Source organism: Pyxicephalus adspersus, chromosome 1 (genome assembly GCF_032062135.1).
Source record: "Pyxicephalus adspersus chromosome 1, UCB_Pads_2.0, whole genome shotgun sequence".
In the NCBI taxonomy this organism is placed as follows: domain Eukaryota; kingdom Metazoa; phylum Chordata; class Amphibia; order Anura; family Pyxicephalidae; genus Pyxicephalus; species Pyxicephalus adspersus.
In genome coordinates, this window is record NC_092858.1 from 18,777,564 (window position 1) to 18,795,271 (window position 17,708).

At 38.9% G+C, this 17,708-nt stretch overlaps 1 protein-coding gene across 3 annotated transcripts in view; it reads right to left on the reverse strand.

Moving 5' to 3' along the window:
* Positions 1 to 9,579, reverse strand: part of MSANTD4 (Myb/SANT DNA binding domain containing 4 with coiled-coils) — an 18,931-nt gene extending 9,352 nt beyond the window's left edge. The window contains exons 1-4 of one of the 3 annotated variants that reach the window (XM_072403142.1): positions 9,426 to 9,579; positions 3,045 to 3,145; positions 2,353 to 2,949; positions 2,006 to 2,107 (exon numbers count right to left, since the gene is read on the reverse strand). In XM_072403142.1, the coding sequence (XP_072259243.1) occupies positions 2,006 to 2,107; positions 2,353 to 2,832 (582 nt within the window). In that variant the 5' untranslated portion in view covers positions 2,833 to 2,949; positions 3,045 to 3,145; positions 9,426 to 9,579. The remainder of the gene's footprint in view (positions 1 to 2,005; positions 2,108 to 2,352; positions 2,950 to 3,044; positions 3,146 to 9,425) is intronic. The other 2 variants (XM_072403141.1, XM_072403143.1) reach the window with 2 other exon arrangements.
* Positions 9,580 to 17,708: the final 8,129 nt, after the last annotated feature.

Consider the following 17,708-nt stretch of genomic DNA (forward strand, 5'->3'; position numbering starts at 1 on the left):
TCATAAAATAGTTAATTTGCATTTAATGTTAACGGTTCAAGGAATGTCAGGCTGAATGGTCAGCCCCCACACACTTTCACCTCACTAAATCTGGCTCTTTGCAAAATGTTTGGACACCCTTGTCTTAGATTGTAAGCCCTTCAGTAAGCTCTTAACAGATCTAAGTCACAGCTCCAAGAATGTTATGATCTAAATATTAGCTTGAAACCAGATCTGCATCTGAATTTTGACTCAAAAGGTACTGAAATCAATGGATCTGCAGTTGATCGACAGTCAACAAGCATTTTCAGTAGGTTATGCAGCCTCCATTCTTCCTTAGTATATTGCTTTAATTTTTCTCTATTAAAACTCTAATTCATAATAAAAAATATACCCCAAACCTGCACCCTGACACGTAATCTGTTAAACCTTGCCTTATTTCTCAATCCTTTACACTAACCTAACCCTTACTCTATTATATGATCCTAACTTATATGATCCTAACTAAATCTTACAGGTAAATTCCTAATTTATCACCAGTTGGTGGACTGGTACAAGTTCCTAACAATCCCATGCAGATCCCCAAAGCCATGTTACTCTTCCCAATTCAAGTCTGAGCAAGGAATAACATGTACAAATTATGATAGCTATCTATATTGACTGTAATTTAGGTCACATGCTACAAAACACTTTTCTGTCGTCCAAATAAGCTACTATATGTTGTGATATGAGGCCGGGAAAAGTTGTGATCAGTACTTCATTCAAGTGAATACAGAAACTTGAAAGGGATAAAGGTACCACTATTCTCCACTTTTAAAAGCCTGTTCACCAGTGAACAAAACCTGTTCCCACTTTTATAAATATGACCAAAATAGGCCAACAGGTTTCTAAAGGAGGACAATTCTGTATTCCAATTTCCTATATTAAGTCACATAATATCTGAACTTAGATTTGATGTTCATTGTCACACAAATTTAGGGTAGAACTGCAAGCCAGTTCTTCTTGATCATTTGGTTTGACATTTTTAAAGAGAATTACTCTCCACGATGTAAACAACCAACAACAATGCAGATTTCTTGTAGCTGTTAGTCACATTCAATTGGACTCGTTCTTGTAATGTTGAAGATGTTCCACCGCTTTCCAAGCCATTTTTTTATGAACAGCTTCAAAAGCTGCAAAACACCTTCAACATTACAAGAAAACTTCCAGTTGATTGGGACTAACAGCTACAAGATACTAACATTGTTGTTGGTTGTTTACATCGTGGAGAGTAATTCTCTCTAGAAATGAGAATGTCAAACCAAATACGACGATCTGGATCGATCTGGAGAGCCTTTAGACAACACCTGTTGATGCACCTGAAAAAAAGAGAATTCATGTTCCTGAATTGTTAAAAAAAAACAACGTACCCTTTACATGACCTCATAAATAAATACCTTTTTTCATTGCACACAACTGTTTTTTCCAAAAATCCTTGTGCTGTTTTGGTTCAAAATATTTGTATTGATAAAGACTTTTATTGATTGTTTATTTCTAAGCAATGGAAGGTCTTCTGTAGCCATGGCTATTGGTTAAAGTAGAAACTCTGGGCCATAAAACAGATTTTTATTTTAGGATGTTGCCTGAATCTTTTTTGTTACTAAATGCAGGCTTGAGTTCTTTTATTATATAAAGAGCAATGACCTCTGTTTAATTGTGAACCAATGTGGATAGGAATAAAGAAGGGTATTATGGTTAGCCATAGAGTTTAGTCTACGTGAGGTCCTAATTAGAATATTTCAAGGAGACAATAGGAAGATAAAAATATGCTCTGCAAGCATTAGATATAGATACAGTAGTAGAAATATGGTGTTCAAAGCTCTTATTATTAATGTTCAGGATAATAATTACCTGGACCCCAAGACACTTGCCTACTACATGACAGACACATGGATAACAGTTGTAGTACTTACAAACTAAACTTTAACTTAAACGCACCTGGACTGGGCCGAGTTCATTGATCTCTCTAACATTAAGGGTAACATACCTGCTCATCACTAGGCGTCTGATTATACACAATTCTATTTTGACGGGAGGTGAACTGGATTCCCAAGCAAGGATGTGACATTCTCTTTTTCCAGCTAGTACCCTGTAATGCCAGAAGAGGTCAATGTAGTTTTCCGGTCGTACATAGAAGGTCTACAGAAGTGTTAGGACTACAGCTTGGATATTTCACTGGTGAGTCCAGGCCAACCATGGTTAATTATCTTACACAAAGATCAGGCTGTTAGCAAAAAGGGGTCTATTAGAGTTAGTGGTAGACACAACACAAAGAACTTAGGAAAGATAAAAGGTATAGAGACAGAAGAGAAAATTGAAAGTAGATATTCTTACTTCAAAATTTTGATGTTCTTCTTCCTCTTCAACCTTAATGTCAGCCATTGACTCGCTTGCTTCTCGGACATCAGGCACATTTTTCCATTCCAGACTGGAGTCATTCGTCAACACGCTTGGTTTGTCATCTGTATCATCAATGATGGAATCTAGGTCAGACAAAGGAAGGTGCATTCCAGAGCCACCAAGTTTCACATCTGAATTAAGGCTCTTTCTTTTTATAAGGGACCTCCAGTCTAGATATCTTCTTTTAACCTCCGTTCCAGTTCTTTGCTCCCCCTCCCCTAGTGCATTCACACATTCAGCAATTTCTTCCCAGGCCTTGCGTTTCATTTCATTGATCGTAGTGTTCAGCTGTTTTGAAAATATGACATCCCTCCTTTTTTTGATTTCCGTCAGTAAGGTCTGCGTCTCCTGCACGCTGAAGTTACTTTTCCTTTTTCTTTTAAGCTGCTTCATCATGGAAGGCTGTAGGGTCATTTTTTTCTCATCAGTAGGAATAGCAGGAGTCCTAGATGGAAAAATCTGTGGCAACTGCTTCTTTCTGCTGAATTTTGCCAGGATTATTGATTATGTATTTGCCTCTCTAGGAGAATTCTAGGGACAGAGAGAGGAACATTTTGCTGAAAAGAAGTTGTCAGGCTTGTATTTGGTTATACATCATTTAAAAAAAAGCTATTATGGCCAAGTACCAGTGTATTCAGAGGTGCCACAAATGGTTGATTTCTATGTTCAGGGATTTCCCACGGAAGGCAATAAATGATTGTAGCAAGGCCATAGCCTGTTGAAGAGACTTAAAAATGATGCATCTTTAGAGCAGGTATGTAATTTTAAAATAAACCTGTGGCTGCTAATGAATGAATTGAATGAAGGTAAGGCATACAAACATCTAGAGCAGTGTTTCTCAACTATGGTTCCTGTTTATTAGATACCAATGCAGTGTTCAACCCAGATTTATTTTAAGCTGGGTGGAAAGAAATTGTAGGCAGGTGGCAGCCGTGTATTGTGACCCAAATGTTCAGGACCCCTAAAAACAGCCGGGTGGTTACTGAAAAGTGCTGGGTGGTGCACCCAGCTAACAGGGGCTGGGGGGAACACTGCCAATGATTTTTTGTATAGGGTCTCTGTAAGGGTGAGATTCTTCCCAATGGCCAGCAATGTAGGAGGCATTCTTCCCACTGATCACCACACTAAAATACTATGGGCTTTGGTAATAGCAATTATAGAAGGGGTTCCCTGAAGAGGTTCCCCCATGTTAAAAACATCAAGAAACATTGGTATAGAGCAAACTAGGAGTCCTGAATAGAGAACTTTATCTATGTGTCATGATAGAACAGGAGTTAGGCATGGGGGATAAGCTGAATCACAAATTGCCTACATACTATTTTGGGACTCTTGGAGTGCTCTAGAAGACCCAGACCTTGACTAGTAGATGGTCATTACTATAATTACTGGTTTAACTTATAACTAAATTTACACCAGTGCTCCCATAACTAAAGTAAATAATCTGATGCATGTGTCACATTTCAAGTGAAGCTTCACACAAATAGATAATTTCAGAGTTGACATACATATGGGTGTAAGCAGGGAGCTGACCCAAGAAGCAGTAGCCTTTACTGACAATAATCACAAGATTACCGTGCTCACTTACTAATCTCTTAGCAGGTAAAACTGTGAACATGCATGCATTTAGTTGTTAGGTTATCTGGAAGTCTACCTAATTGAATTGCTATACCTATACATACATACATATACATAAAAGAGTTTACAGATTAGGCTATATAGAATGATTAAGTATATCATGACATAGATATTAACATTTGTTGATAAAATGGCCTAAATCAGGGTTTAGGTTTCCTCATTTCTAATACAGAAGACCATAAAATAAAAATAAGTATTCATATTAACATTTACATGGAACTAATGTAAGAACCTTATTTTGGCTTGACAGAAGTATCAAGTTTTCAACATTAAAACTGGAATAGGGTTCCGGACAGCACTAGCAGGCAACTAGACAGCTAGGGCTTACTTTTAGACACACACTTTTATCACCCCAACTCCACACCACCACCACCATTAGTACTTTGTAGAACCACCTTTTACTTTATTTATAGCCTTGAGACTGTTGAAATACTTATCTACCAACTTTGCAGATCTAGACTTAAAAATATTTACCCATTCTTTTTTACAGAGCTGTTCAAGCTCAGTCAGATTGGTTCTTGGTGTAATGCAAGTTATTATTCAAGTCACACTTCAATGGTGTAAAAGTCTGGGTTCTGACAAGCCTGCACAAGAATATTTAACTTTTTCTGCTACAATCACTCTGGGATCAGTTTTACTGTGAGCTTCAGATCATTGTGGTGTTAAATGGTGAACCTTCTTCCTATGGACACATTTCTGGCAGACGGCAACAGGTTTTTGATGGTAATTTGCCCTATCCGTTTTTCCTCCTGTACTGAAAAATGTTCCAGTCCTAACTGCACAGAAACAAACTTATATTGCCTCCATGATTTACTGTAAAGATGGTGCTCTTTGGATGGTCAGCTGTATTGGCGTTCCACTCTATTAAGGCCAAGCAATTTGGTCATGGTATCATATGACCATAAAACATTTTTCTACTTCAAAATTTTCAAGGTGTGTTTTGGCAAAGCTCAGCAAAGACTGTGGCCACCAAGATTGCCTTTTTTATTTTTGCTACAATTTCATTATAATTCAAGACACCTTTGTGGAGCACTTGGGATATTGTTGTCTCATACACACAATGACCATTCTTGGCCAAAAATTCCTGTAAATGCTTCAATCTTACCATGAACCTTTTAGTAGTCTCTCTGTTCACTCTTTCATCCTCTTTGGAGAACGGCCTGATCCAGGAAGGGTTCTAGTAGTACCAAACACCTTCACTTTCCTATTATAGATTATACTGTGCTCCTAATGATTAATAAAGCATTCAGATTTTTTTTTTATGTCCATCTCCTGATATGTTCCAGTCCGTCCAAAAATGTATCCCTGAGATCTTCTGACATTATCTTACCACCCGTAGTTGATTGTTTGCTTTTAGTTGCACTTTGAAGAACTGAAATACTCCAGGAAAAGCTTTTTTTCTGGATTTTTAAAAATGATTACAATTCCTCACAAACAGGATACAACTATGTAGCCTAATATGTGATGGAGAAGGTGGTTACATACAACTGCGTATTTTTTTAGGAGTGGGTGATACTTTAAAAATCTGATTTTTTTTCTGGGCAGTTACTATTACATTTAGTATATAAAGCCAGATTTTTTTTATTTTGTGCATGTTGATTTCAGGCTGCAAAGCCACAAAATGTGAAAATTTTGAAGGGGTGATTATTTTCTATACCCACTGTAGTAAATAGATTTGGGATAAGTTTGGACCGTCATACAGGATCCTCTGTACTTTAAACCCAGGAACATAATAAAACATACACCCATGAACAAATTAAAACAGCTGCATGCATGAATTGATTATTAAGATTTTAGCTGCTTCCATATAGCTTCAGGCAGTGGAAAGGCTATATCACCTCTGGATGATCTCAGAACCAAATTAAAAAAAGAACCTTTGTGAGATCTGAACCCAGACATCATTAGCGGGCTCACACAAAGACCAAAAAACTGGTGATGTACAGAATATGTTTAAAATGAGGCCTTTCCTGCATGAGGTGAATGGCAATATGGCATTTTCAAATGCAAGCATAATTTAGGTGAGTACTTTACTAAATTTTAATGATGTTGTCTGTGAATTCTAAGTGTGTGTGGGTGTGTAGCATTCCGCTGTGTGTCATTGCTACCATCGATTTTTGTTATTTTGTACTTCAATGATTAGCTGAACTACTTTGTTCTAACATTTCCAATCATTTAACAAGCCATGGTTTAAGACTTACAACCAATCAGCCACAATAATTGGGGGTCATCATTATCCAGAGCTTGATTAGTTTTTTCAATAGTAACATGGGGACCAAGGATGCAAGTAAGAGATTGTGTCTGATTGTGTTTACAAGATTTAGAGCCATTGGATGAGTAGTGTCTAGAATAGGTATAACCCAAGTAAGGTAACCCTGCAGTTATTCTAAAGCAATGCATTGTACCTAACCTGTAAGAACAAGTACTGAGAGGTAACTGTTACATATATGTACAAAACAGCAGTCCTAAACTACAGAGTCTTTTCACTAATATGTAAAAATGTCAAATGTGCCAAACATTGTCACAGGGCCTTTGCATATGCAATAGAAGCCTCCCTACTGCCTAAAAATGGCCAATGATGCCGGGGGGCAAGGCTCTAATTTCAGGATGGAAGGTAATATTTGTAAATCAAGCACCTTGGATTTCTGCCGAGCTCAAATTCTCAAACCTGGGGAAAATCAATGACTAACATTGAAGAAATATATGAATATAATATATATAGAAAAGGTAAGTGAATTGTTTTTTGTTTTTGTGAAAGTTCTGCTCTAACTACTATTTTCCAGAATGCACATATTCTCTTTTATAAAATAAATAAATTGGCTCTGTGGGTTGATTTACTAAAGGAATATTGGCTGTGAAACCCAAAACAATAAAATCACATCTACCTTCAATCCCGCTGATCAGTCTATCCATCACGTTTCTTCCATCAGGTCCCACGTCATCCTGGTATCAGCCTTTGGCACAGCACCGACAACCTCTCCTTTATTCTTCTACTTTCTTCTTCCTACGTCACCCGATCTCACACTGCACAGGCGCAAGATCGGTTGAGGTAGATTAGGTAAATTAGGGCTCCTTCTGCGCAATCCCGAGATACTCGAGCAGAAGAAGGATAATATAGGTGTCCCGGGAGGCTCTGCGCTCCCATTCATTCTTGTTTGCCTAGGCGGGAGGAAGGATCGACTGGAAATTCAAAAAATTTTGTATTGGATTCAATACAAAATAGCTGTTCTGAGTCCAATACAAAGAAATATTCATATAACATATATAATTATATTATATATGCTACAGAACAGTTATATTACAGGTTTAAATATTATTTTTTTAACAGATTTTTGTGTTTTGTTATTTAAAGTTTAATAATAAATGTGGTAAATTTATTAAGTATTGGTGAGTTATGCCTTAGAATAAATAAATACATTTCCATGCAAAAAAAACGCTTTTTGAATGGAAATTCGGACAAATTAGACTGCTAGGGAGGTTAAATAAAAGGGTAGTCCCCTTTTATTTAACCTCCCTAGCGGTTTAATTATTTTATTAATTCTATTATTAGTTCTTTAAAAAAAGTTTAGGTCCGCTTTAACATAGCAAAGTGAATCATCCCCTTGCAAAGTAAATGAGATGAAGTTCCAACCAGCCAATCACTCACAAAACAAAAAATGTTTTCCCTGCAGGTGATTAATATTTTGAAAGTGATCTGTCACCGCATTCACTAAACAACGTGAATCACCATTTCCAAGGGGATAGTTCATTTTTATCAATGAACAACCTTAATTCCTTTATTAAATCACCCCCATAGGTAAAAACGTAATCATTTCTCAAGAATATTCCATTTTTATTATCCCCACACTACTTATATAAGATCTAATTTTCTTCTAGGTAAATATTATCATTGTTCCTTAGATTACTTTTTTATCCCCCTGTGAAAATATAAAATCGCTAGTACTTCATTGGAGACTGCGGGATTAGCAGACGTGACAAAGGTCCTCATTCATTGGGGGGGTAGTAGAATAGCTGTTCTGTGTAATATTACCTCATCTTATTTTAGAGATACAGAGCCGGCTCTGCATGACTAAGAAGCAGTGACTATACAGCAAAATCCTAAAAGTGTTTCTCAACCATGGAATCCTGGGGTTCTTCCAGATGGTGCCAGGGGGTACCATTGGCACCAATGATCTTTTTGGGGTAGGGGTGACATTATTTCCACTGGACAACAATTTCATTCTTCCTACTGATCACCACACCAATAGACAGTATTAGTATTTATAGCACAGGTTACCCAGAACTGAAAGGTATTTCAAGGAGTTCCCTAAAGGTATTTCAAGGGGTTCCCTAATGTTAAACGGGTTGAGAAACACTGTCCCAAAGAATAAGGTACCTGTAAAAACATAATGTTATGAACAAGACTATTATTAATAGATACAAAATGATTCAGGCTTGAATCTCAAAGCACAAATATTATTCAGAACACAAAGGTAAATACAGAAATATTTACGTCCAATTAATGCATCAGACATTTGTGTGCTGTAAATAACCAGCACAGAGCAAAGTGCAAGATGCAACACATCAGAACCCAACTGGCATTGCTAGCACTGAGTAACATTTAACCGGTTAATATTATTCTGCAATTATTAAAGAATAAAAGTGAGCAGTCATATGTGAGCTGCAACACTGTGTAAAACTAAATGATATGAGAGATGAGCAATCCATTGGGGACCTATAGGGCTGAAATGTAATTTTCATGTTGTGAGTAAACTGGATTGTGTAAAATGGTCTCATCTTTACAGAAGAACACGATCTGCATGAAAATGAACCAGCTGCACTACGCAGTTGTTAATATAAAGACATAATACTGGTTGGAGAATTGGAAATCTTAATAAAATTGCAATAAAAATAAAATGTAATTATAACTGTGATATTGGTTTAATTGGAAGAATAAGATTGTTAAGAGTGATGCAGTAGAGGACAGCAATCAGATTACACTGCCTGGGTTTGGAGCAGTAGTATGTTGTCTATGGGTTGCTATGGGTTACTGCCATTATTTGTAATACATCCAGGTGCCAATTTTAGGAGCAACCAAATCAACAGTGTATGGGATCTGCAACAGTGTGTAGGGAGCAATGCAAGGATGAGTTCTGCATGCTTACTACATGGAGGGGGGTGTAGTAATGCATGTCTGGTGCAGCTGTGCATGCAATGCAATGTCTGCTGCAGGTGACTGCTGTGTAGCTCTCCTCCCTACAATCAGTTGTAGCGGAGACATTATTTGGCAGGGCGGGCAAGATGGCGGTGTGGAGGGCTGAGGAGGAGGCCAGGCTGGGAGTATGGAGCCCTGCACAAGCTGCCTGCAGGTTGCAGGAGATGACACCGGCTCTTACCTGCTGCAATGGCTGCTCGGCCCCCCGGGAGACACACTGCGCTCAGTACACACAGTCCCTCGGGCACCAGGGATGCCCAGCCCCATACAATGCCAGGAGGGGGAGAGGGGGCACACTGCTGGCACCGGAGCTGGCAGACACAAGGAGGAGGAGGAGGCTGCAGCCACTGGGAAGAGGGGAGGGAGAATGGCTGCACCAACATGCAGGAGGAGGAGGAAGGGCAGACCTCTACTACAAGGAGGGAGAGACAAGCAGCCTGTGTGTAAGGAGCATGGCAATGCCTATACCCATGGCACTGATAATGGCAATGCACCTTATGATGCCTAAGGCTCTATAGGTGGCAATGGTGCTGATGATGCCAGTGGCCCTCATGGTACATGTGGCTCTCAAGTTTGAAAAGTGTAAATGGAGGATGGCAAAGGCTGGGAGGATGCTTATGGCTCTGAATATACCCATGGCACTGATAGTAGCAATGACACTGATAATGGCAATGCATCTGTTGATGCCTAAGGCTCTAAAGGTAGCAGTGCCGTTGAGGAAGTCTCTGGTTTTAAAGGTGTCAGTGGTGCTGATGATGCCAGTGGCTTGAAAGGTGGCAATGGTACTGATGATGCAAATGCCCATGATAATGCATGTGGCTCTCAAGAAGGCAATGGCACTGAATATGGCAGTGCCACTGATTAAATGTAAAGTGGAAATTGAGGATCGCAATGGCTGGGAGGATACCTATGGTTCTGAATATAGCCATGGCACTGATGATGGCCAAAGGCTCCAAAGGTGGCAATGGCATTGATGATGGCAGTGGCATTGATGAAGCCTCTGGTTTTAAAGGTGTCAGTGATGCTGATAATGCCAGTGGCTTTAAAGGTGGCAATGACACTGATTATGGCAGTGCCACTGAAATGTAAGGTTTTAGAAGTGGAAATGGAGGATGGCAATGGCTGGGAGGATGCCTATGGCTCTGATTAAGCCCATGGCACTGATCGTTGCAATGGCACTGATGATGGCAGTGCCTCTAAAGATGCCTAAGTCTCAAAAGTGTCAGTAGCGCTGATGACTCTAAATGAGTCAATGGCACTAATAATGGCAGTGCCATTGATGAAATGTAGGGTTTTAAAACTGGCAATGGCTGGGAGGATGCTTATGGCTCTGATTATGTTCATGGCACTGATAGTAGCAATAGCATTGATGATGGCAGTGCCACTGATTAAGTCTCTGGTTTTAAAGGTGTCAGTGGTGCTGATGATGCCAGTGGCTTTAAAGGAGGCGATGGTGCTGATGATGCCAATGTCCCTAATGATGAATTGTAAGGGTTAAAAAATGGAAATAGCTATGAATATGCAAATGACTCTAAAGGTGCCAATATCACTAATGATGCCCACAGCTCTGATGATGTATGTGGTTCTGATTGTGGCAGAAGTTGTGAATATGCTGAGGCAATGACTGTTTGGCAATGATTCTGATGTACTCAATGGCTCTGATGGGGCATTGCTTTTGATGATGCCGGAGGCTCTTTAGGTGGTAATGGCATTGATGATGGCAGTGCCACTAATGAAGGTTTTAAAGATGTCAGTGGTGCTGATGATGCCAATGGCCCTGATGATGCATGTGGCTCTAAAGGAGACATTGACACTAATTATGACAGTGCCACTGGCGATTTTTAAGGTTTTAAAAGTGGCAATGTCTCTAATTATGTATATATCTCAGAAGGTAGCAATGGCACTGCCACCTTGTCTGACCTCGCTCCTGTCTCACGTTCCAGCACCTCGCCTGATTCCTATCTGTCAGCAGTCACCTGCCTCTGCGTGCACGTCCCTGCCAACTGGACTGGTGACACGGAGGGTCCACCACCCTGCCCTGTGGCACTGTGACAGTATATCTTTTTTCACCCCTCATCTCATCTGCTAATATTGGCAATATCTGATGTCAAAATGACAGCTGTCACAATGCAGCTGTTTATGTGTAAAATGACAAATTAAGATCTGTAGCTGATAATAAAACAGGCTAAATAATATGTACTAATTTATTTATACATGGATAGATAGATAGATAGATAGATAGATAGATAGATAGATAGATAGATAGATAGATAGATAGATAGACAGATAGATAGATAGATGAAAAGTTATATACATTTTACACTTTTGGTAATGTCAGACACCTGCATCCTCTCCTGCACTTTGTACCCCAATATTACTACAAGACACAGAAATCATGTAGGGGGGGGGGCAGAAGAAACCACAGTGTTAGTGTGAGGGGGTTAAGGCTTCCAACACACCTGGAGAGTCAACAGATGCAGAAAAAACATTTCTAGCAAGTCTGCTCCTATTAAAATGCCACTATGATACTTTACAAGCTGCCATTGCTGACCTTAACTGACCAAAGCTTAGTGATTCAAAAGGTATTGAAGACAGAGGATCAGAACACCAACTAGGCAGAGTTATATATAACTGTGTTAGCAATGACATTTTACCTAATCTCTCAGTTCCAGATTCACTTTAATGTAACAGATATGGTCAGTATTAAAGTATTCTTTACCCCCCGCTGGTTTTAGTTTTAGTTTAGCTTCCTCACTAAAGAAGTTACATTAATATTAGGTTCAAAGCTAAGGGGATCTCATTGACTGTTTTCACAGACTTTCACTTAATTACAAACCAAGTTACAGTTTCTGTGTTTCAGCCATATGACTTTTAAAAATAATAAGCAGATGAAGACAAAAGTATTGTTATTCTAGTATGTTACAGAAACCTAATACTCAGTGATACTTATGTTTTAAAAATGTCTTCCAATGTATTCTCACTCATTAAAAAAAGCCCAGAACACGAAATGTTCAAATGTGTTAAGACCATAGTTTATAAAAGTGAAAAAGATTGAAATTCAGAAGTTATAGGATCTTAGTACATTTTTCTTTTATATTTTGCTTAAAATGTATAAATATATTTTATTTCCAGAAGCAGTTGTCAAAATTCCAAAATTTCTCAGTTTGTAGACTTTCAATTGCAAACATACGTTGTACAATGGTCCTTTTGGTTGGATAGTACACCCATTTGATGTAGATTCTCCAAACCGTCAGTCCATTGGCAATCTATTATATATTTTGGTTAACTTCACTCATTGGAAAGAGGAATGGATTGTAGGTCACCAAAAGATTTTTCAAGGTTGAAAACATCCAAAAGCCATAAAAAACACTTCTAACTTTCAGAAGCATTACACTAGGAGCTGGAAGTCTGACTATGGCAAGGATAATATTCTTTTATCTAGGTCAGTGTTTTCTAACTCTGTCCTCCAGTAATTACTGTTAAGGGATCTTTCGCACTTGAATGTCGCAATGTGCGTTGTGTTGATGTGTGCTGTCATGTGTTGGCAGATTTGTGTTCATGAAGAACTCTGTTTGAACTGACTTCAATTGCAATCTGCCAACTATAATACCCAAAATGCAGCACCCAGGACTTCTTTCCAAACAAAGTAACACAATACATTGTTGGCAACACCTTTTACTGAAATCAATGTATTTCTTAATTTCTACATTCATTTTTAATGTCCTGCAAAACACATTTTATGGGAAGAAGCTCTTACTGATTTGCTTTGAAGCCAATTACTAAATACCTATGCCAATATGAGGATACATACAATGCAGGTCTTTGCTTGGGAAACATAACTGTAGTAACAAATCATTGTGGCACCTCTGGGACACTATCTTCTGTAGTATGGGAATTGTAATTAGAGCAGTGTTTCTTAACCAGGCTTCCTCCAGAGGCTGCTAGGGTTTCCTCAATCAATTTGTGACTCTCAGGTCAGTTTACCTGATATCAATGATCTTTTTAGCTATCTGAAAGGGTGACATTCTTCTCACCATCCAGCAATGTCAGAAGCATTCCTCTCACTGACCACCACACTAATCTACTGTGATCTGAGGATATAATAATTATAGAAGGGGTTCCCTGAAAACCTGAAATGCATTTAAAGGGGTTCACCAGTGTTAAAAGGTAGAGGAAAAACTGATTTTAAAGTAAACCTGAAAAATTAGCATTTTCTATGATATTAGAGCAGCGGTCGACAACCTTTTTGGCCGCCGTGGACCACTAAAATTACTGGCTCCTGACCGATCATGCGCGGGGAGCCAGTTGTCAATTAAAGGGTAGGAACCTCCCCATAGTGATCTCATAACACCATAACCCTGCCCACTCTGCCATCGCAGATCTGAGTCTGTGATGGGAGAATGGCCGGGTTGTGTCATGAAACCACTTTTGATCCAGCTGACGTGGTCCGCGGCTCTGGCCAGTGCGTCCCCACGGTGGGGTCCTTCTCCTGACCCCACTCGGGGGTGCACCGGCCAGAGCCGCAGACCACCAAAATCTTCTCACGGACCTCGGGTTGGCCACTGCTGATATAGAGGGAATTGGCAAATGGTAATTGTACCAAGCGGTATCCTGAATCCTGTTTTGAGTTATGCACAGAATATTAGTGAAATCCATGTGCCCAAAGGATAACTTTATACTTGCAGTGTGGGATCTTCTAAAAACACTGCTGCTTGTCACTCCTAGTCCTACTGTTTTGGAGTATGATTTTGTGATGCTGCCATTGTACACTTCCTGCAGAAGAGGAATCTGAAGTGCAAAAATCTTCCTGCACCTGCTTCATTATTTCTGTGGTTTTGTGCTTTTAGAACCTCTGTATTTGCTCTGTAATTATTTTTTCTTCAATCTTAAAATTACCAGTCATCACAGGTCAAGCTTTGGCATGCGGAGGCAATAGCTGGCCTCTACCTAGACAGATGCCTCAACATGGACACAATGCAGAATAATGAATGGTAAGACCATAATGGGAAAGAGATTAGCATAAGGGGAAAGCCATAAACACATTTGATGACCAGTCCTTTGACTTCTGCTTGCTTTTTTAGGGGAACACTCTTCGCAGTTCACATTCTCTTTACAATGCCAATCTGCACTGCATTGAGTTTTCCAGGTGGTCTGAGGCTGCTTAGCTTTCAGTGGCACCATGCACATTCACAGCAAACTGAAGTAGACCAATTAGGTAAAGTTCCATCATGAATACCCAAATGTTTACAGAGCCAGAGAGAACCCTTTGTTGATGTGGTGGCAGAACATAAGCCATATAACCAAGTCATGTAATAAAATACTGATACTAATGGAAAAACTGAACTTTTCAATCAGCCATGAGCTATTCTAAGCTTACAGGTCACCCTGACATCCTCAGGACACCCTCTTTAAAATGCCTTCACAAAGACTTTTTTCATTTTTTTTTAAGTTAATCTTTATTTAATAAATGTATGTTTATGAATATAATTCACTAAAGGTTCATAGTTTTACCAATGTGTGCTAGTATGTTAAATTATTTTCCCAAACCAACTGTATTATTAACTGTTTCTTAACAGGGATATTGGGAAGTATCAAGGTACAGCAAATCGTGTTGAAGAACGAAATTCCGGAATTTGAATTGAATTATTAGTCAAAGATCAACCATTCTAACTCAAAATAATGGGCCTAATTTATGAAAGATCTCCAAGGCTGGAGAGGATACACTTTCATCAGTGAAGCTGGGTGATCCAGCAAACTGGAATGGATTTCCTAAAAGTCATTTGCTATTTGTTGTTGTTTTCAATCTTGGACCATATCCATTCCAGGTTTGCTGGATCACCCAGCTTCACTGATGAAAGTGTATCCTCTCCAGCTTTAGAGAGCTTTAATAAATAAAACTCATTATATCTCTTTAAGATATGTTGAATGACTCATCCCTAATTGTCCTCTTTTGCTTTATATCATGAATTCAGGCACATTAACATGCATTAGTCTTCTGATTCACTCAGGTACATTCTAAAAGCAGTCTGATGATCAAATATACATTACAAACACATATGTATTTACATAATATTACATACATGTCTTACATGTTTTTAACATGATTTAAGATGCCAGTATAAAACAGCTTTACATATATTTTGAATTCGTTGCATATTGTTTATGCCCCTATATTCTCTAAACCTGTATTTTTTAATACTTGGTAGACATTTGACATATTTGAGAAAAAAGGAAAAACAACAACTTAAAAAGATATAAATCACTAATAGTCATGCCTCCCCTAAAGCACATTGGGTGTCACCTTTGACTCTGCCCTCTTATTTACCCCCCATATTTAGAACATTTCCAGGTCCTGTCACTTTCACCTACGCAACATCTCCAAAATCCGCCCCTACCTGTCCCCAGAGACCACATTGTCAGTCTTCCATCAACAAATATACATATAGCCAATGTTATACTATACAGCTAGACAGACATGGCAAACAACTCCATTAAGCAGACTTGGTGACAACCCATTTTATTCATACAGGAGCGCTGAGGGTCTGCTGGCTCACAAATGATGAGTATAGGTATAAAAACAGATATGGTCCCAGGTAGGAGTTGTGAAATGCCCCAGCAATAGCCCCCAGCAAGTGTCAAGGCTGGCAATGATAACCGCTAACATTGTAACAGCAAAAAAACAAAAAAACAGCATGAACAGTGACCCCTATTACCGTAATACGCAGAACAGGAAACCCCAAAAACACAATACTCTGCAACTGCAACCCCAGCACAATACCCAAGCCACTACAATATACTCCCCCTTACCCTGTGACATTAATATACAGTAATTTTACATACCTGAGTACTTTCTATTTGTATAATTGAAGCTACTTCTCTACCACTGCACTGGTTCTGGGTTTGCCTCTCCCCAATAGAGTTCTATCTCTTTTTGATGGGATTGAATCCTTAAAGTAATGCAGCAGAAGCATATATGGCTGGTGAAATTCCTCCCACGTTTTTCTGGCTGCTGCGCCATCGGTCATACTAGTTAGGGAAGGAACAAGCAGGTGAGTTAAGTGACTTCTGTGCCATGAAGGGTCACCCTACCTAAGTAAAAGGGGGCACAGACAACAATATATGCCTCTCCAGAAGAGGTAGAGTGCCACCATGGTGATGCACACAAATCTTGGTAAGATCCATTCTCAGTTCCTGTTCCTCAGATGCAACAGGAAATTAGGAAAACCTCCCAAAATGCAATAATTTGCCCCATTGACAGCTGTCAACAGATCAGGTGTTGCTTTGAAAGAATAAGTTTCTTCTGCTCCTGGGACAACCATTAACATTTTAGAATTCCCCATATGCTTTGTCCAGGCAACAACAGACCTCAGAACAGAAAGACAGCAATAAACCTGATAAATGTTCTTACTTTACTTTATTCTGTTCAAATAAAAAAGGAATAAATAAACAAATGACTAAATAAATTACTTAATAAATAAATAATTACAAATTACCTAAAAAACAGGAACACTTGTATTGAATATGTTCTAATACCTGTTCAAACTGGCCAACTACATCTAAAATGATCTCTTACTGGCCAGTCCCTACTCTGAAAAAGGAACAAATACTTGTTCATAATAGACCTAAATGGACATTTGGGAGTCTATTTTTAAAGCAGTGAATCTGACATTCACTAAAAATTCCAGGTGGACAATCTTCTAGGTCCATGTGTTTCAATGGCAATAAATGATTCTCCACCAAGCAATGTTTCACTGAATGTCAAATTCACCGCTATATAAATAGACCCCCTGGTGCCAATGGATTTGGCAAATGTTTGGCAGAAATATATAAGGGGGTATGGCAGTGTGCAGAGGGTCTAAAGCCACTTGGTAGCGCCACAAGAATGACCCCAAGTTTTTTTTTTGTAAGAATAGAATTCAGACCACCATAGTAAGTGGGACATTCTTCACACTGACCATAAATGTAAGGGACATTTTGCCAATAAATGTATTTTAGTAATTGTTCCTTGGGACCATTTTAAGGGTTCTTCTAGGTCAGTATTTCCCAACCAGGGTTCCTCCAGAGGTTCCCTGAACAATGAGCAGTTTGTGACATCAGGTCAGTTTAATTGACACCAGTGATCTTTTTGGCTATCTGTAGGGGTGACATTCTTCCCACTGGCTATCAATGTAAATGACATTCTTCCCACTGATCACCACACTATTGTACTGTAAGCTGTGGATATAGTAATTATATGAAGCGTTCCATGAAGACCTGAAAGTGATTTTAAGGGTTCCCTCATGTTAAAAAGAAGAGAACAACCTAGACACTAATTATTCTGTACTCCAAAATAAGAACCTAGAAAGCTTTTTGACAGGACAGCTACAACATTTTTGAGGAGATCAGTATAATTTTTTAAAATATTATTAAAGGTTTTTTTTAAACAGCCAAAAAAGGAACAAAAAGAGAAAATCACTGATAGCAC